This window comes from Larus michahellis, chromosome 1, assembly GCF_964199755.1.
Source record: "Larus michahellis chromosome 1, bLarMic1.1, whole genome shotgun sequence".
Classification (NCBI taxonomy): Eukaryota; Metazoa; Chordata; class Aves; order Charadriiformes; family Laridae; genus Larus; species Larus michahellis.
The window spans coordinates 188,626,786-188,647,172 of NC_133896.1; the positions used below are offsets into that span (position 1 = coordinate 188,626,786).

Genomic DNA, 20,387 nt, shown 5'->3' on the forward strand with positions numbered 1-20,387 from the left:
GGTACGTGCGGGACCACCCGGCTCTTCTGTAGGGCAAAGAGGCTGCCCAAAGCGGGTTAAAACGTGCGGTACCGCGCTCTCAGACCCCTGGTGGGGGTGGCAAAGGGCTTCCTCCACCCCCAGGACCCCCACTTTGACGCCTCCTGGTCCCCAGAGAGGGCTCGGTGGGAGCGGAGCGATGCGAGGGGCACCCAGCCGGGCCCGTCGGGGCTGCAAGACCCCGCTCTCCGCCCCCCCGGGAAAGGGGGAAGCGGGAAGGAGGCATCACCCCGGCGGGGCATGAGCGGCTCCCGGCGCACGGAAGGGGGTCTTTTCCCCTCGCCGCACCGCGCCGCGCCGCGGGGAGCATTCTCGCCCGCCGGCCCCGCCGCGAAGCCGACAACCCAAGCGCGGCTCTAAACCGGCTTATGCCCAAAGCGATTTGCCTGTAATCCGGTGGGTTTCCCGGGGCGGGGAGGGGGGTGGAGGAGCGGGGGGGGGGCGGTGTGCTCGGCGCCCGGGGAGCCCCCGGGGCGGCGAGGCGGGCGGGCAGGGGGCGGCGGGGGCGGGCTCCGCGCCCGGCACCGGAGGACACGGCGGCGGCGGTGATGTGATCGGCGCGGCAGCTGCCAGGCCGGCTCCCCCGGGGGCCGGGGCTCAGCCCGGTGGCCGTGGGAGGGAGAAGAGCCGGGCGGGGAGGGGAGGAGGGGGCCTGGAGGGGGCCGGGGGAGAAAAAGGGAGGAGCGGGGCCGGGGGTGAGGAGGAGGAGGAAGGTGGGGGGGGAGGAAGAGCAGCGCTGGGGAAGCCGGAGGAGCGGCGGCGGCAGGAGGGAGGCGCAGCCCGGCGTAACCTGCTCGTCGGCGCCGTCCCCGCGGAGGTAGGGGACCTGCTGCGGGGTGATGGAGGAGCACGGGTACCCTTCCTATAGCGCCCGCAGCCCCGCCTGGGAGGAACTGGTAGGTACATGCGTGCCTGGCAGCCGCACAGGCATTTCCTACCCTTTTTCCTGCCAGTATTGTTCAGCCGGGGGGTGTGTGTGTGTGTGTCGGGCTGTCATCCTTATCGGTGTGTGTGTCCCCCCTCCCCTTCTTTCCCTTCTTCCCAGCCCGGCCGCCGGCCCTCGTCCTTTCCCCGCGGGGAGCGAGGGGAGAGTTGGGGGGGGGGGTGGGGGGGGGGGTGGGAGCTTTTCGCCCCCGCCGTGTCCGGCCATTTGCTGTTGGGCTCCGTCCCTCTGGGGGGACGGGGAGTTCGTTGCCCTTTTCTGAGTTTCGCTGCCCGGGTGGAAAGCCGGGGATTAGCACCGAGAGCCTTGCCTCCAACTTTGCCGGGGGGGGGGGGGGGTAGTTGGGGCGTGTTGGGTGTTGATACCATTAAACGCCTTCTCTTAGCACAGCAAAAGCAACGTGTCCAGCGTTGGGAGGCAGTTTCCAGAAAGAGAGACTTTTTTCTTTTTATCCCCCTTGTTCTTTTGTAGTCTGGCTGGGAATTGTCCCCGTTGCTGCGTGGCGGCAAAGCGGGCTGGGGTACCCCGCTGACCCCCGGCTTTGTGGGGTGCGGGGAAAAGTGGGTGCCTCTCAGTCGCTCCGAAGGGAGCTGGGGTGCCTAAACTGGCCAGGAGGAAAGCTGTGGTGTGGTGGCTTGATGGTTTGTTTAAGCAACTCGGCAGACCCACCTTCCAGCCGAAGGAAATCATGTCACCGGCATCCTCAGCAGGCGATAAAATCAGATTTCCCTTTTCAGGGCCGTCTGGTCCCGCTCTTGGGCTTTTCTCCATTGTGCACACACACACACACACACACACCCCGGGCAGGGAGGGATAAAAATAGGCTTTGGGTAGCTGCTTGGGAGATTTCAGGCTATCTGAGAGGTCAAGGCTGGGCTGTCTCTGGCCCTGAACTTGGTGAGGCGATGTGAAGCACTGACCCATGCCACTGCCAAGCTCCCCTTTCGATGGCTGTGCCATGTTTTGCTAACTCGTTGTGTTGGTCCGGGGCCCCTGGTTTTTCCTTGTAAACCCAGTTTTAAAGAGCAGCTGGGGGAGAAGCACACTTTGCCTGGATCGGTGTTCTCACTCCCAGGAAGGCAGCAGCCCTGGAGATACCCACAGTGAACTAAGTTCACTCCCTTCCCTGCTTAGGATTTGTAGCCCTCCCAAATACGCTTTTACTAGCCTCATTTTTTGCTGTGAAGTTGAACATCCCCCTTCACCGCCCTCTGCAGTCCTCCAGCCCCGAAGCTGCTGCCGGAGATGCAGCTGTGATAGGGAAAACAGCTGTATGCGTGTTCCGGTAACATGGAGCTGACACCGAAAGGATCAGGCAAGGGAGACCCGAGATTTTTGCCTGGAGAGATGAAGACATCGTGGGAGGAAGGCGGCGAAGCTGATTCCCGCGAACACGTTATCCTATTAAACAGTGACATTTAAATTGGCTGCCGTCGTCATCCGAAACTCAGCTGAAACTTGGGAGGCAGATGGATTGCAGCCCCTCTGCTTGGAAATGCAGAGTCCTGGCTGAAGCATCCAAACCCGCTTCCTTCTGCGCGCAGGGCTCAGATAAACAAGGAGCCGATCTTTTTTTTTTTTATCTCCATTTCCCCCTCCCCCCGGTAAGGGCCAGGATTTGGGTCATGTTTATCATTTCATTGCTGCATTTGTTAAAGAGTACATCCATGAATGCAGTTTTAAGGTTAACCACTGCACTGATTTCCTTTACGAGACTCTAATTTCAGCTAAACCACTCAACCCTTTACCTGGTAACCTGCTGATAAAATACATAGTCTTTGTGGCAAAAGCCACATCGTTCTTTTTGTACCTGCTCGTCAGCAGGCTTTTTATTCTAATGGGAGCAAAGGGAGATTTAGGTGAAGGGAAGGCAAAAATGATGAAGGGAAAAAAAACCTGCTCAGACCTCTCCCTCGCTCTCAAAACACAGAAAAAGAGCAGCAGGATAGAGGAAACTATTTATTGCAGGTTTTGAATCTGTGCAAGTTAATTTTCTATGCAAATTGTCAGAAGTCATTGGGAAGTGCTGTTCCTATAGCTGTTCTGAGAAATAAGTGACAGGCGTCAAATGAAGCCACAACTTCTCCTTTGCCTGTCAGGGTTGGACATGTCTGTGTGCAATTTCAAATTTCTATACAATCCTTTCCTTAATTCACAGCTGACTTTTGAATGGGAAAGCTCTTCCTGACTCCAGTAAGAGTTGCATGATGGAGCTAAATAAAAGTCAGAGAAAATGTAAGGCTTATCCCACATTTTTCCCAGAGAGATTTGGGGACTTTATACTCAAAATATACACAATATATGTCTTAGAAATTTCTAGACCCGACTTTCATGTTTTACAGGAGACCCGAGTTCTTCACCTTTCCCTTGAAATGCATAGATGGGTCCTAACACATTTGCAAAGTGACTCTTTATTTTGATGACCTACACTGGTCTATACCTTTTCACTCTGAAGCGTACGACATGTTTTTGTAACCTACAGGTTACAGGAATGCCTCGGCTACTCCCAAAACAGCCACGAGCGACGCAGTTACTCTCTTTAACAGTGGTATGCATACATTTTGTTATATTTTGGCTTCCCCTTTGGTAAGTAAGGGAGCCAAGAAAGAATAACATCGCTAACTTGATCTGCAGAGGGAGTTCAGACAGGCAGCCCTGAAATTAATTTGCTCAGTGTGGGGAGTCCGGTTAAAAACTGTAGTTATCACCGACCACCAAAATTAGGAAAGAGTCAATAAAATCTTTTAAACACGATGAATTGTTAACCTGACACATATACCGTTATTCATCCAGATCCCCTCAGAACAACTTTTTGAGGTGGAGGAAAAAAATCAGCTTATAGATGCCAAAGTGACCTAGAGAAAAAGAGGTAAATGTGCTTGTTATGAAGGGAATCAATATTAAAGCTGGAATCAAATAATGCATTAATCTGCATTATAAACTATAATCTCCAGTGCAGCTAGAGTGGATAGGTATTTGGATTTTTTTTTTTTCCTGCCGTTGCACGTGCATTTTAGCGACACATACTCTGTTATTGGGACTGGATGTGGTCGAGTTAAAACGCTCTCACGGTGCATATATGTACCCAGCACTCTGGGGTTCTTTGACTAGGAAGGGTAGATCATCAGCTGATACCAATTGCCGTAGCACAAATGATGTCAGCGGAGCCGTTTTCTATCAGTTGAGCGTCTCCCTTTAAATGCCAACCTTTCTTTAACGCTTTTCGCCAGTCTTCCCTTGCTTCCATTAGGAAATTTAAGGCAATTACTAAAGAAGCGTGAAATAGAGTATGTTAAATGCAAGACATAGCGCATGCAAATATTGTATGTTTTTAATGGCTTTAATGTGTTTTAATATAGCGCCCCCCATGTTCTTCAAGAGCCTTTTCAGAAATCTAGGGGATTTTTGTGGTACCATTTGTACCAGCGTATTCATAGCCTATATTCACTGAGCTGAAATGTGCTATTCAGTATTTCTCATCTCCAGTCTGACATTGCTCACCTGGAAGAATTACAGCTGTGAGGTGAAGGGATGGAAGTCAAGTTGGCAGTCCTTATTGAGGCGAAGTTTCGTGGCTATCTTAGGCAGCTTTACCTGAGTAAAAAGGCTGGAACCGGACCCTGATTATCTATTAATGCCTCTGAAAAGAAGAACAAGTGGAAACGGTGAGATCTTTAAAACTGTCTTTGTGCACGGACAACGTATACATTTGTAGAAACAACTTTCTACACTAACATGAATGAGTAACTTGGGTATTTTCAACAATACTTTGCTTGCTTTCTCCATTTTGAAGAGCTCTGTATGCATTAGCTGGCTAGAGATTTTAGAGCCTGTAATTTTACAGATTCCACTACATAGTTTGTAGAAAGCATATTCTCACTCAACTGTACTTGTGGGACATTTCCTATCATTTGCGGATTTAGGTCATTGCTACTAAAATCTTCACATTAAGTGACCTGAGAGAACATTCCTAGTACTTCAGGTTTTTGTCATAGCACTCACTTGGAAGTAAAAGGCTGGTGCCTTCCCTCCTTGTAACCCAATTTTTGTGTTTGAGTCATGAGGAGAGAGGAAGAGCACAACAGGGTAGCCCATGCGAGGACGCACGATGCCCTCTGCACGGTGCAGAAGGACCGCAGAAGCTGGGGCTGATAGTTGAGCTCAGAACAGAAGTTGAAGAATTACATGTATTCCCCGCTTCACCTACAGATAGTCTTTTACCAGCTTTTATGTATTTGAGATGAAATCTAGTGAAGGAAATCTGAGCTGGCTATACAGACATCTAAGGAGATCTCCAGCTCCTTTGTTGGCATTGTAATAGCCACCAGATGTCACGGGAGCTGCTATATTTAAAAACCAAATTATTAACTTGTTTCTATTTTTCCGTGTAACATATGATGAAATGATGTATTTACATCCACTGCTAAATAGTCCAATGTTTTACAAAATTCCAGACAAGTGTTTAAATTAACTTGCAGTGTAACCAATTGTGAAAACAGAAGACAAACCAGATCAGTGTCTTGCTCTAGAAGATGCTGGTGCTGTGTGTTTAGTATTCCAAAACTTCAGTGGAAGGCTGTTTTTGGAAATAAACTTTAACCACCTACTGTTTTTAGGACCCATGTCTAAGTATGTAAGCAATAAGCAACGAGATAATGTTTTACTAAAAAAAAAAAAACAACAAACGCCCAAAGATGCAAATTTAGGGTCATCAATAGAGTCAACTTCATGATCTTCCTGAGTTCAAATGTCCTAATCCCAAGTGATACGATTGAGTAATACGCTGTCTTTGTGTGCCTTTCCTCCTCCTGTCTCGTCTCTCCTTTTCAGCTGGATTTGGAAAGGTATTTTCTGTGGGTGAAAATGTCTGCTTGTAAACAGTTTTGCACGTAACTTCGCGCAGGATCCTATTCCTGTGATACAAATAGATGGCAGTCACATGCGCCGATATTTTGAATGCTTTTTTAGTATGGGAACAAATCTAACTAACTAATGTTGTTCGGCTGGCGCTGTTTAATTCAGCTGAATTAAATGGAGTTAAGTCTTGCTGGTGTTCTGTTAGCACGAAGTGTTCCTCAAATCCCAGTCGCAATTACATGTAATACGTGTTAGCATGAATTAGCAAACTCTGTCTTATCATCCTCTTGCAATGTTCAGTTGTCATTTACCTTCCAAAGGCTCAAGGAATTGCAGTGAGACGTGTTCCGGCGTAATTTGCTCTTCCTGAAATTAAGGCAAAGAGGAAGAAAGGAGGGTGGAAAGAGCAAGCATCCATAGACTTTGCTCTTAACCCATCTTTCTTCCTAGCCATGCCCTAAATTAATTCACTGTGAGCAGGACATACGTGCGCTTGCCCAAGTTTGATCCCATGTTTTTGATAAAGGAGAACTTTCTCAGGGGAGGAGCGAGACAAGACAGGAGTCATCCCCGAGTTTCACAATTAGCCTGTAAGGAAAAGGGACTGTATGAGAACTTCAATCTATTTTGAGATGTGGTATTAACGGTAGGATTTAGGCCCTATTATTATTCTGATAGGGAACGTAGGTAATACGATCAAAATTCCTTTAAAATATAACTTCATAGAAATGCTGACCTTTTTTTAAGGTAACTTTTGGCAATTTTTTTTTTAATATAACTTAATAGAAGCGGTCCTACGTAGCGGACAGTAGTAGACTCTCATTTGAAGTCCCTGGTGCAGCAACACGGAACCAAGATGCAAAACTTACAAGGCTTCATGGAAATATTTAATTTCACCTATTCCAAACAAGTCCCAATAAAAGAAATGGGATACTCCAGAGTGTATGAAGTTAAGCTCGTGGCAAGGTGTCCATAGTGTACGATAGGTTGCCAACTATGGGTTTATCTTTATTTCTCATTAACTGCTTTGTATTTAGGTACTGTGTCATTATATTAGCGAATTAAGAGATGTCAGTTCCCTTTCTAGAAATATAAATAGAATTGTGGGAACACAGAAGCCACAAGTTTTGATTGCTTTCTTATGTTTAATCTGGTCCATGCAGCAAGGAGTTGTGTGTTTTATTTAGTATTGCTGTGATTTAAGTGCTTATTTTGAACACTGACTACATACAAGCCACAACAATTTCGAAGTCTCACAATTCAGAACATGTGGTGACATTTCCAGATCGTGTGAGCTGCCAGATCTGAGATTAAAAGGGAAAACTGACCCTTTCTCTCCCCAAAAGTAAAAGTTCCTCTTTTACAAAGACAAAAATGAATAGAGTAATAAGAAAATTACACTAAGAGGAGAGACCTGGGTTTGTTTACCCTGGAGAAGACTGAGAGGGGATCTCATCAATGCTTTTAAGTATCTAACGGGCAGGTGTCAAGAGGATGGGACCAGACACTTTTCAGTGGCGCACAGTGACAGGACAAGGGGCAACAGGCACAAACTGGAACACAGGAAATTCCATCTCAACATGAGGAGGAACTTCTTTGAGGGTGGCAGAGCACTGGAACAGGCTGCCCAGAGAGGTGGTGGAGTCTCCTTCTTTGGAGACATTTAAACCCTGCCTGGACGCGTTCCTGTGCAACCTGCTCTAGGTGACCCTGCTCTGGCAGGGGGGTTGGACTAGATGATCTCCAGAGGTCCCTTCCAACCCCTACCATTCTGTGTTTCTGTGAAAATAACTGGAAAGCAACACAGGCATTTGCCAAAATTGTCCAGCGCTTTGACGCTGAAGGGTGCCGTGGGATTGACTGGCTGGAGGTGTGGATTAGGAACCCGTTGCGTTCGATGATGTCCATCCAGTCCCCAAAAAGCCACCCTGCGCTCCCCAGGGCGTGTGTGCAACACAGCCGTGATGGGACAGCCCCTGGGGAGCCCACCCGCCTTCACACCCGCACGTTTTCACCGTGAAACAGTGAAAACTTGGCGTTCTACCTTCAGGTCACCCGGGTTGATGAACCCCAGGGTAGCGGTCGGTGAGGCGAGCAACCTGCGGCCCCCAAGGTACCTGAGGGCCGCTCGCAGCCTTGTGCCTCGTCCCACCGCCCCCGAACCAGACGGGACTCCGTTCGCGGGGACACCCGGGGAGGTGCGGGGATCGCCGTGGGCCCCTCCACCCGCCGTGGCCAGGCTCCCCCCTCAGACTTATCGCGCCGCTCACCTGAGGCGCAGCCCCCTCCCGCCGAGGGCCGGCCCGACCGCCGCCGCCCGGCGCCCCCTGCAGCCGGCCCGGCCGCTGCCGGGGGCCGGGCCGAGCCCGCCCGCCCCTGCTCCGCCCGCCGGCGCCTGGCGGCTCCCCAGCACCCTGACAGCGGGCAGCAGCGGCCGTCGTGGCCGGGCCGGGGCGGGCGCGCTGCCCTTCCCCGTCAGAGGGGGCGGCGGAAGATGGCGGCCGGGCGGCGCGCTCCGCTCCGCCAGCGCCGTCCCCGCCGCCTCCGTCTCCTCCCCCCCGCACCGCCTCTTTCCCCACCCCTCCCGCGCCGCCTCCTCCTCCTCCTCCTCCTCCCCGGGGAGGGGAGCGGCAGCGGCTGCCCTGGCTGAGCCGGGCTCGTGTGCTCTCTCTCGGCAGGAGTCCGGGAAGATGGCCGGGGCCGAGGCGGGGATGAGTGGCGCCGGGATCCCGCAGCAGCCTCAGCCCCAACCCCCGGCGGCGGCAGGGGGACCGGCGGACGAGTCGTCGGACAGCGAAGGGGAACACGAGGGCCCCCAGAAACTCATCCGGAAAGTGTCCACCTCCGGCCAGATCCGCAGCAAGGTAAGGGGGGAGCGGGGTGGGGGCAGGAGCCGGCGAGCCCCGCCGCCTCCGGGGCGAGTTGCTCCATCCCCATCTAAGAGCGGGGCCAGCCCGGAGCCGGCGGCGGCCGCTGCATCCCGCCCGCATCCCCGGGAGCGGCGGCGGAGGAGGGGGGTGGTGGTCGTGGTGGTGGTGGTGAAGCAGCCGTGCCTCTTCCTTCCTTCCCTCTCCCCTCCTCCCCGTCCAGCTGTTGCGTCCACATCTGTCCCCGGCTGGCAGGAAGAGCCCCCCGGGGCGGCGGGGGCTCCGCGGGGGCCGGAGGGGAAGCCGCCTGCCCCAGGCAGCCGCCCTGCCCTGGCCGGGCGTCCTGGGTGTGGGGGAAGCGGCGGGCTGCCTCCTTCCCTCCCTTCCTCCTTCGCTCTCTTCCTCCCTCCGGCTCCTCTTCCTCGGGGCACCGCTGCCGCGGGGATCCCGCCCTGCCTGCCCGCAGCGCGGGTGGGCTGTTTCAGCCAGCCCTTCTTCCTCGACAACTTGCCTTCCCCCCGCACCCGCCCCTTCCCTCCCCGGCTTCTTCACCCCCGAGCCCGCCGGGGCACCTCGGGCTCCCGGTTTTGGGGGAGCGGGAGTGCCGCCGAGGAGGGGAACGCCAGGGCTGGCACTTGGGAAGGCGGGACGGGCTTAAAACTTCTGTACATCCTCGCCCGCGGGGCCGGATACACGAAGCGGCTGTCAGAATTTCAGGTTAATGCGGTTTTTTGGGTTTTTTTTTGTTTTTTTTTTTTGTTTTTTTTTTTTTTTTTTTTGGCTGCCGAAGTCATCCCGGTGGAATTAACTTTTTGTGGTGGATGGTGTATTTACATCACGGTGTGTTTTTTTTTTTTTTTTTTTTTTTCCTGTGAAGCAAACTTCAAGAAGCGTGCATTTAAAAGTGTAAAAATAACGAGACCTGACTTAGTTTCTGTGTGGGACAGTCCCATAACACTGTCCGGAGTGTGGCCCGCATTCAGCGACGGGGTCTGCACGAAACCCTGTGGAGGAGAGCCTGTGGGTGCAGCGACGCCAAGATCAGGGGGTTTCGCTATAGGCGGCTGGTTTGAGGGGCAAAGCGACTCCCTGCAGGCCCAGACAGATCACACTTGGGATTTGATTTCTACACGATAGGTCGTGTGTTGCTGTTTCCTTTACAGAGCACCCATTAAAGTTAGTACGGAGCTGTTTGTGGGGTCCTGTTGGGTTGTTGCTGTTTTGCCTTTAAGCTTTCGCTTCACACGCTGCATCCAAAAGGCAGCCACCTTTAAACAGAAAAGCATTGCTTGGTAAACAGTAGCGTTATCCCGTTAGGCGAGGTGGAAAGCAATTTTTTCCTGAAACCTCCTAAACGTGATGTGTCATCCCATTTTATTGCTAAATGTTAATTTTGCATTTGCAGATGTTAGGCCTGGCTGAAGGGTTACTATAGTAAATAAGATACAACTGTTGCATTGTGTTGGAAATGTAGTTCTACACAAACTTTCGGCTTTAACACCACTTCTGTGTGGCGGTGTTCAAAACGTTTTTAAAGTGACAGAGCATGATGCTTTGTCAGCTGTAGTGGTGTTAATTGTATTCGAAAGTTTGCTCTCTTAGTTGATGCTTGTGTAAGGAAGGCATGTGGATTATGGATGTTACTGAAACAGGTCTGTGAGCATGAGATTCCAGCCAGTCCTTACCAGCTGTTATGGGTTGGTGGGATAAACGCAAAGCTGGGGTTGCCTGAAGTTCTAAGGCAACTCTACAAGTGATGCTTTTGCTTATCTTAGTTTGCGTCTCAGTTCTATTTCTGTGAATCAGATATATGTAGGAAAAACTGACTGCTGACATAATTGGAGTCATAAAATGTTGCTTTACGGCTCGCGATTTACAATAATATGCAAGCCCGAATATAAACATCTTTCTTTCCATTTAATTAAAAGTGATATATCTTTGTTAAAGATGAGACCCGTGTTAAATAATTCAGTAGCACTTTATTTTATAACTCATGATGCATTATTTAAGAGTAGCTATATTTAGACAGACAACTCCCATTTAGTTTAAGGGTGTTGTATGTTTGCTGTTGTAGTAGTTGGTGATCAGTGGTTACATGAAACCACTAGAGCAAGGAACATCAGGGAGCTGCTCTTTTACCGAGCTAGTACCTTTCATTCAAATTAGATTTGTTAAGCTTCACTTACTCGGTGAACGTGTTTGTAAGCTAAGGTTTTAATTAAATGGATGGGTTTGTCTTACAGCTAAGAATAGACTTTTGAAAGAACCCAAAACATGTACATTACATTTATCATTGATGCTTGTGGGCCATTTAACGCTGTGCTATTACCCTCCGGAGGTTGCTTATATACTTACTCGAAACATTTCAGCAATGTGGTATTGATTCCTTAGCTCAGAACTATACCCAAAAGTCTCTGCTGGTAATTGTTTTTATTTTACTTAAGGAAGATGTTATTTTTAGATGTTTTGGTACAGTTGATCATTTGTGAAAGCTACCATATGGTGATACTTTGCAGACAGAATCATTCAGTGGATTTTTTTTTTTTTAACGTGTATATAATAAGATTTAGCAAATGTATGTATAAGAGCGAACCCCTTTCGCTAGCACAAACAAAGTCTAAAAATTTCTAACACCTGTAGTGCCTCAAAGGGAGTTTTTAAGCTTTGCGTTCTTCTTCCTAAGTAAAAACCAGTAATTATTTGCCTGGGGGCAGGGGGTGAAAAGCATAATGTGAAAATAGAAAAAAAAATAAAATACTATATTGGCAGATGTACTTACACTGAAGTTCATTGCTTGCTTGTGATACGCTAATCGTATGCATACAGTTCTACTTAAAATCTGTTGTCCAGTTTTACCACCACCTGCCCAGGTTGAATAGCAACTTCCTCTGCAAATTGCTCGCTTGATTGCAGTGGAACTACTTTTACGGTAAATCACTACGAGGAACGGGTGGGCGATAGGGCCAGATGTTTATGTAATTTCTATTTATGGGTATATTTTTAATTTGTGCATATGCATCCCTCACTTTAAAGGCATGTCTGTGTCAAAATGTGGCCATTGTTGGTTTGCCCAAACAGAAAACTTGCAAGATCAATGTGTTTTGGTGTGTGCAAGCCTGAGAAGGATACTTGGTTATAGAGGGACACTGTGGCAGTAGGTGTCTTTAGGCGAGTCAGGACCAAAATTAATTAGTACTTCTGAGAGAATCCAGTATCTTTAAACCTAATCCTAGAAGCTGTTGCATCTCTGGAGCTTGTGTGTGTTCCCTAGACGAAATGCAAGGCAACAAACAGGTGGCAAGTACCCCGTGAAGTTCAGGCAGTTTTGAGCTGAAATCCCCAATGAAGAGCATTGAAACAATTCTTGACTTCGTGATGTCTGCCCACAATTTCCTCCCCGCCCCTCTGGGAGACCTGAATATTTACTATATAAGAAGTGTCTTGGTAAAAAACATTTTTGGAATATATGTTTTGTTTCTATGAGGATTTTGGAAAACTGTAGTCGGGCAGTTCTGAAGTAGTATCTATGATGCTGTACACACAGTGTTATATTGGGGATTTAAGTCGTGGAAAGTTCTCCACGCATCTGCATTAAATTTGTCGTCTTAACTTTTAAAGATGCCGGTTAAGACAGGCAGCGTCGGTGCCTTTCTTAAATGAAACAGATGACTTCAGATCTTAGGGGCTGCAGCCTGAAAACTCTGCCTGTCATCAGCTGGGTTGTATTTTCTTTAAAGTTAATCACCGTAGTGCAAAGTACATTCCTTAAAAAGATGGTCTTGCTTCAGTTCTTTGTAGCTGGGACCTGTCGAGAAGGGAGGGTTCAAATTAGAGCTGACACTTTTTCTCTTTAAATTCTGCTCATCGTGGGGGCAAGCACAAGATTAATAAATGAAATGGACCCTGGATACTTGGAAATAGAGTCGTCAGATTGAGCACGGCTATAGTTCCTACTCTTGTCTTGAGTACTCTCTGCTAAAAAGTGGATATAAAGAATAGCACTTTCATCATTGACCTGGCTTCCTACTTTAATGTGTCCATGTGCAGTTAATGGGAAAGCTCTGCTGGATACGGTGTTTTGCTGTCAAGGCTGCAATTGGGTATCTGGCCTGTGTTTATTTTTGGATGAAGCAGACATTCTGGAGCAGAAAGTATAAATCAGGAAATGCAAGAAAATAGGGTATATTGAGTGAGATAAATACACTTGTAATGTATCCAGGAGAATGCTTTCTTCCTGTCCTTCACCCCCAGTGGGTTTTGTTAATAATGAAATTACTGTAACATGGGAGACGTTCAGAAACACCGGTGTGTTATAATTAGCGGAGATGATACAGTGTTGTTTAGTTAAATGGCAAGAGTTGTTACTAAAATTATATTATCTGGGGTCTTAATATATTTTTTTTTTAGGTATCCTAAATCATTATGGGGTAATAAAAGTAAATTAATTAAATTCCCCACTGTGTTTTTATTGGCCTTAGTGGATAACACCGGCCATTTAGGAACTGAGCCTTCACTAAGTTTCTAACCTCTTCCATATGGTGACATCTGACAGTGCCAAGTCCCAGTAGTCACATCCTGTTTGTTTCTGGTATACATTTCTCTCCGATTACCGTAACTTGTTAATTCACCTAAGTGTAAAGTGCCATGGTTGATACCGGCGTTAGACTTCACGAACGTTGTACTCTGCAATGTAATCTGCATTTTCTAGCTTTGATGGTTCCTGATTTACTCAGCTGAGTAGCGGTTGATTCCTTTCTGGTTAAGCAAACATGGTTTTTGTGTACCAGAAGTTCTCAGGAGAATGCTACGGTAGCGAATTTAGCCCCATTGGGGATCCTGTATGTGCATTAGGATTGTCTGGATCTGCACAGCTTTAAAATGCATTGTAAATTGCAATTTATTTGGCAACAGCAGTGACACATGTAGTGTCACTAAACTTTATTGTTGTGTTTACACAGCATGGGGCAGAACTAAAGGGACCAAGTGTATAGAAATCGTCCTCAAGTTCTTGGTACCTGGCAATGCCTACGGAAAAGACTGACGGGTGCTGCAGAATATCTGTCTGCAGCATTCGTATTTTCCATCATTTTCACTTTGCAATTATATAAGTTGTTTAGTGCTTGCACGATATATCCATCCTTAGTGAAATGTTTCGCCAACTTTTTTTCACAACTGTTGTAAAATCTCTGGAAAATCCTATTCTCTCCTCGCATCCTGGGGTCTTTAATCTGATTTTTAAGTCAGTTATTCAGAATCAGTTCATCAGTGTATGCTCCTGATACACGCAGGCACACATACTCATGCGCAGAGTAATATATTTAAGGTTTCATGTACATACATATATTATTCAGTTCTCAAGTAGGCCTGGACGAAGCAAACCAATTTTTAGCATGAAACGGTGCACAAACGAGGAACATGGTATTTTTTCTCATACTTGCTGGATCTCTACGTAAGCTTTCAAAAAAGGGTCCGCTAATGGAAAATTTCAGCCAGAGATGTGATAGTTTTGGGAAGTTAAAAATGACTGAGCATACTATGTAGAAGCGAGCAGGCTTAGAATGGAAAGAGTTACACTATTTAAGGCACAGTGGTCATTACCACTCCAAATCCTGACACGTGTTTGTATAAAACTGAAATGAAATATGCTAAGGCATTTTAGTGATGCATGTATTGGCAAAGCTTAAATTGCCAGCTAAGTACCAGAAAGGAGAGAAAGGAGGAGCTTGTAACATTTTTTAGTAGATATTTGCAAGCAGGTCTTTGAAGAAAATGTTGGTGTGTTTTGTTTTTTTTTCTTTTTTTCCCCTAGAATATTTAAAGGATTAATGCTGTTTTGTACTGAAAAATAACATGAATTATACTTTTTGTTTTTTCACCTCCCAGACAGCTGGTGAGCTGTGAATGTGGAAAAAGACAAGATAATCACACTCTCATGTTTAATATAAGAAATTTTGATTTTTTTTTTTGTGTGTGTTTTTTTCCTGGGGAATGCTTTTCTGCCAAAAAGATCAGGTGAAACACATTGAGCTTCTTGTTTAGTTTAGAGAGAATTTCTGGTTTTAAGAAGCACAAGAAGAGACTAATTCAAGAATAAATGACAACTGGGAATCCATTTATGAGATGCCTTATCTTGTGAACTTCATGTGCACAGTCCTTAAGACACATAACAGCCATGCCAGAGCTCAAGAAAGGACTATTCTAGAGCTGGATCTTTATCCATGTAAGGCTATATGGATAATTTGTGGACATTTTGAATTGTTTCCAGCAGTTACATCAGAATCCAAGATGCAAGACTGCTGTATGACTACTGTATGACTAGCTGGACTAGCCAAATTAGTTTGGGTATCTGTAGCAGAATACATAGAATTACAGTGATTTTGTAACTGAGGTAGTAATCGCAAGAATAGTCTGTCTGGTTGTCACAAAGCCTGTATCTCAAGGTAAGTATTGAATCCACTTGACTCACTGAAGACGATAAAAGGCAGCTTAGACCAATGTTCTTGCTCTGGAATGCTCCAAAAGGCTAAGTGTTTTTTTGTTTTTGTTTTTTGTTTTTTGTTTTTTTTTAAACCAATGTTACTCTCATTTTCTTTGAACTCTGACCAACCATACTTCTGGTAAGGGGTCTATAGAACAGCATATACAGGCTGGAGACCTCAAAATCTAAGTGCAGCAAGAAGGTAACGTGTTTGTGTGTGGATTCATTGAAGCTCAGAGTACGAAGTTTTGGGTATAAAATAATGCTTCTGTAGTCATTCTGATGTTTTGGATGTTTTCCTCTGATAGGTATAATTAAGACACAGTTTGGTGTCTTGTGAAGGTAGTTCAGTAGCTCCCTTGCAGAGGAACCACAAGACCAATATTTTGTTCTGGTTGGCCATTACACTTTTGAGATTCTTTATAGTTATTTGTGACATAGGTGGATGTGATGTTATAAAGTAATTGACGGCATGGGTAGCTTTGTTCATTTTTTTCAGTTTGATACTTCGGTACCTGGACTTTGTCTCTTACGAAGAGAGGTAACTCTTTCTTTCACCTTTGTACTTGCTGCTGCCTTACATTACTGTTTTATCCTTTCCCCTCCTGCTTCCAAAAAGTAAGTTGCATTCTCCAAAATCTTCTTTTAAAAACCTAAGAGCAGGCTACTAAATAACAGTGCAGTAACCGTGGCTGTGTTATACTAAGTTCAAGCCACAATGGCAAAAAAAGCCTAGCTTGGGGACATCCATAACTTACGTCCTCCACGTGATAATAAAATGAAACCTCATTCTTTCTTAACGTAAACATTGCATTTATCACAGCAAACAAGCTTAATGCTGACCCAAAATAAATATTATTTCATTGATATGCTAAAAATAAGACCACTGCATTAGATCCATTTAAAAGGAAATGAGAGATTTATTCTAGTAAAACATTGAAGTTCATACTGAAACACTTCAGTCGTCCTGTACACTTTTATATGATTAATAACTTCTTAAAATTAAGCCGGCGCTTAAGTGCTCGTTGGATGGGGGCCATAAAAATTTTGTACACGAAGTCAGAATGTAGTTGACTTAGAAGACTTTTACCGTGTAGGAATTATCCTGATATATTGCATGATTATGAAGAAAGAGCAAACCTTTTTATTTTATTTTTTTTTTTCCAGCTAAGTTTTTCATTTGACTGGTGTTCCTGGTTAGGAATATTTCACCGCTTAGATACTGAAAGCACGATAACAAAAACCTGAGCTATGCTCCTGGGAGAGTTAACGTTATTGTAATGAATTCAGCAAGGTTTTAGACTTGATGGGAATTTATTTGTTTATTAGATGGGCTGCCTGAGATTTATGATGAGCCGAACCATTAATTTCCTTGCCTTTAAACGTTTGGGGTTTGCAAATGGTGTGAGATCGCGCTACGTTATTGTCACTTAGCAACCTTAATAGGGTTTTGAAGCTGAAGAGGAGCATGTGGGTGGTGAGTCTCCCTATGCATTTGCCGAGTGGGAAGCAATGCGAGCCCCTCTGTGTGCAGCCGTCAGGAGGATGCGTGTCCAGCCCGTGCCGAAGTCTTTCTGGATGTGCTCACTGAGGAGAGCCGGCCGTGCCCTCGGTGTCATTTTGCACTTCTGGCATAGTTTCGTGCTGGGAAGATCTGCCGAGGTTTTTCATGCCTGCGGAGATTTAAGTGGATCTAAAGGGCTGTCATGCTGCTCTGGTCAGTTATGTCCTGTTGTGTGGTTGCTTAAATTTAGCAACCGAGTTTGACTGGCTTCAGTTTGACAGCTGGTAGTCCTTATTGCCGCTGTGATCCTCTGGATGGAGCAGGGAGGTCTTGCCCAGCTCTTGGTGAGAAGGGTGGCTTGCTCTGGTTCAGCTAGGGATGTCAGAAGGGATCAGCGTGGCTAACCAGCAGCCCCAATTGCCCGTCGCGCAGAGACTTCTACCCACCCTGTACACACACTCTGTTGATCGTGAGGACGGCACATACTTCTGTGTTTGTTTTAATGCTCCCATAGAGACATCTTGCTTCTTGTTCCCTCCTTTCCTGCCTGCTGCTGTCACGGTTTCTTCAGGAATTCGAACAGAGAAAGGGTGACATCCCTTTTCCTTTCAGCCTGTGCCCCTGCAAGGTTTCTCCCAGTAATCCCCATAAAGAAAGAACTGCCCAAGACCAAAAAGTTTGCTGGGCGTGGAGTCTTAGAGAGGGTGAAGATACGTGAGGTTGCTCCTCTGGATAGTGCCTCCTCCGTCAGTGGTGCTGATCAATCTTGGGAGCAGATGGTTTGCTGGGCAGCTATTGACTTGAAAACTAATGCACCCTTTTTTCTGATTTTTCAGCTGTTATTATCATTTTTTTGCCCGATAGCCTCGGGGAGCTTTACACGAGTTACACTACAGACAAACATTGATTGCCTCAGCCTCAGGGGTCTGTTAAAGTGAAAAAAGAGAGGGAGAGCACAAAGGGTAAAAGGGGGTTTAGTGAGTCAAGGATCCCATCACTGAAAGAAATAGTGGTGTTCGTGCTGTAAACAGTAATTCTTTCTATTGTATATTTACTTGATATATTTATTATACGTGGATTCTGCCTGGGAGCAATGCTGAGAGGCCACAGGTCTGCAACGGGGAGCTACTGTGAGTGAGTTACTTGGGTGTGAGATGAAAAGCCAACATTTCTGATTAAACCAGAGCTTTTAAGGAAATAAAAAAGATTTTTATTGTTTACACAGCTTCTCATTACAGACAAAATAAACAGGAATAACCTTCAGAGCCATCTATCTGATGTTGTTAAACTTTATTTTCTTTCCCCAGAGCGAGGGAACTCATTCAAGCAAACTTTGCATATAAAGTGGAAGTCTGCGTTATAACACTTTTGTAACAGGAAAACAGAATTTAGGAAAACTTCTTCATGTAGCTCAACTGACTGCATCATGTGGCTTTTTTTGTTATGAATGAATCTGGGCTAATACACACATTTGGATGCTGATTCTTGCCTGCTTTTGGGAGCACGCAAGCTTTAGTAAAGGAAGGACTTACCTGTACTGAGTCCAGTGGTTAACATCTCGGTCAATGTGCAAACAACTACATGCAGGCAAGATAAAATTTATACCTGAGACACTTTACTGCTTAGGCCAGTGGTCTCCAGCCTTCCCCAATCCACTGCAAATAAGTTTTCAAAAACTCAAAGGCAGTTACATAAATTAGGGTCTGTGCTTGTATCCTCTCTAGTAGATGACAAGCTTTTTCCCTTGCCCTACTTGGTAATTTTATAAAATACGTGAAAAAATACTCTGGGCTGCAGAGGGTTGTCAGATTTCTATCTGTGCCCCTGATGCAGCATCACAAAACTCTGTTCTGCAGCTTCTTCAGCATTTCAAAGGAGAAGAAGATCCTAATAAGTACAGAACTTCTGACGAGCTCTTGTCAAAAGCAAGCTATTAAATGTTCTGGCAATGTCAAGCTGTACGCTTAAGAACCCATCAGTGCTTTTGTGTATTATCTCATGTTACCTGGTGTTGCCAGGTAAATGCAACTACAGTGAATAGCTTTTTTTTTTTTTTTTTTGTTGAAAGAATACATAATCTTTATTCCAGTTCCTTTAAGCTTTGCATTTTCTTTTCCCATAGTGCTGATTATATGTATACTTCAGATGATCTTACTTCTTGTATAAAGAGACCAGTAATTCTGTATACAGGTATGTGCATGTGAACCAATACTGATTTTTTTTTTTTTATTTTTTTTTTTTGCTTACACTGATTAGGGTAAAAGAAAAAAATCTTTTTAAAAAACAATCAGTTTTTCACTTGGTCCCTGTGCACACCACTGAGGAGGAGATAAAAGGAGTTAACATCACAGGTTCTACTCCTTCTCCACCCTTCTTCAGCCAGGGATCTGTTGCCAAGAGTTCTACAAAGGGCTCCTATTTCAAATTACCCTTTGAGCCCGTGATAAACCTGTGTCCCTGGGAGGTTGTCTCACAGTGAGGAGTTAGAAATGAGAGGGAAATCTTGTGGTTTTCTATTTGAGTTTAAAAAAAAAAAAAAAAAAAAAAAAGTCACAGCCCGGGCAAGAGGCAAATGAGCTTCTGGTGAATTTTATCCGAAGGATGATTATACCTTTTCTTTGAAATATACACCAAGGTTATTTATAGCTAATCCACAGTTTAAATTACTGTGTGTAGGTGTGAGAGGTTATAGAGACGGACTTTTTCTAGAAAAAAATATATTTACGGGGGCTGTTACAGAATCATAATAGTAATTTGCATTGGAAGAGACTTTGGGGGGAGGTCATCTGGTCCCACCCCCATGCTCAGAGGAGGGACATTTTCAGTGCAACATTGGGTTGCCCAGAGCCATCTCCCTCTGAATGTCTTACAGATTACTACGGTATGGTTCCTGATTTATTTTGAATTAAGTATTCTCTTTCTTTCTTTTACACGAGTGTCAAGGATAACCTGTGTCTGCTGAGGAAGATTTGTCAGTGTTTAAAGGCCTGATTAAATACCTTCGGAAACAAAAAAAAATAATTCTTTTCAATGGTACAACTTTAAGAAAGGCCTTAAAAAAAGGAAAGTGCCTTTCTTCTCCCCCACCTCTTGTAACATGGAGCAAGAATGAAATGGTGTGGTTGCTCTCTATTTATAGATTCAGTAATGTGCCAGTGTACACTTATTATACCTAATTAGGAGTATTCTAAATAACTTTCTGTTTGCATTACAGATAAAGCTATGTGATTGCAGATCAATGGCACGGAATCATGTCATGCCTTATCAAGGTCTAAAGTCTTTCTCCTCTCTCTAAATTAAACTTCCCTGGACTGATTGCTATTTCAAATAGCCTCCCTACTATAGCTGTGATTTATTTGCTGTAAGACCGTTTGTATGCTGCTTTAGTTAAAATTTTAAAGCTAGAATTTTAAGAGGCACTCAGGGGAACTGGGAACTAAACTAAAATTTCCTACAAAAGGAAATGGCAAGAACTTAAATTATTTCCAAGTTTTCTTGTTTCTGATGCCATCCTGCATCACATTTGACGACCTAGGGTTTGACAGCTGTACAGTTGGTCAAGATGCAGTTGAGGGTGTCTGGATAGTGCTGCACCGTCTTCGCCATTCTTCCCACATCACTGGAGGTGATTCTGCACCTCTTGCAGGTGGTGACAGATGACTCAGAGGTCATGAGTATGGTACAGAATAGGACCCATCT

General features: G+C 45.7%; 1 protein-coding gene and 1 long non-coding RNA gene across 8 annotated transcripts in view; one reads left to right on the forward strand and one right to left on the reverse strand.

Annotated features, from left to right (window-relative positions):
• Nucleotides 1-714: 714 nt before the first annotated feature.
• The window catches only part of DGKH (diacylglycerol kinase eta), a 166,829-nt gene continuing 147,156 nt past the window's right edge, over nt 715-20,387 (forward strand). For 2 of the 7 annotated variants that reach the window (XM_074564792.1, XM_074564811.1), the window contains exons 1-2: nt 715-935; nt 8,518-8,703. In XM_074564792.1, the coding sequence (XP_074420893.1) occupies nt 879-935; nt 8,518-8,703 (243 nt within the window). In that variant the 5' untranslated portion in view covers nt 715-878. Of the gene's footprint in view, nt 936-8,456; nt 8,704-20,387 lie in introns of those variants that run through there. The other 5 variants (XM_074564785.1, XM_074564800.1, XM_074564839.1 and 2 more) reach the window with 4 other exon arrangements.
• Nucleotides 2,930-8,241, reverse strand: LOC141733866 (uncharacterized). Its single transcript, XR_012584404.1, has 5 exons — nt 8,110-8,241; nt 6,327-6,427; nt 6,151-6,205; nt 4,484-4,622; nt 2,930-3,837 (listed from the first exon to the last, which is right to left on the reverse strand). It is a non-coding gene; the product is annotated as an uncharacterized LOC141733866 (long non-coding RNA).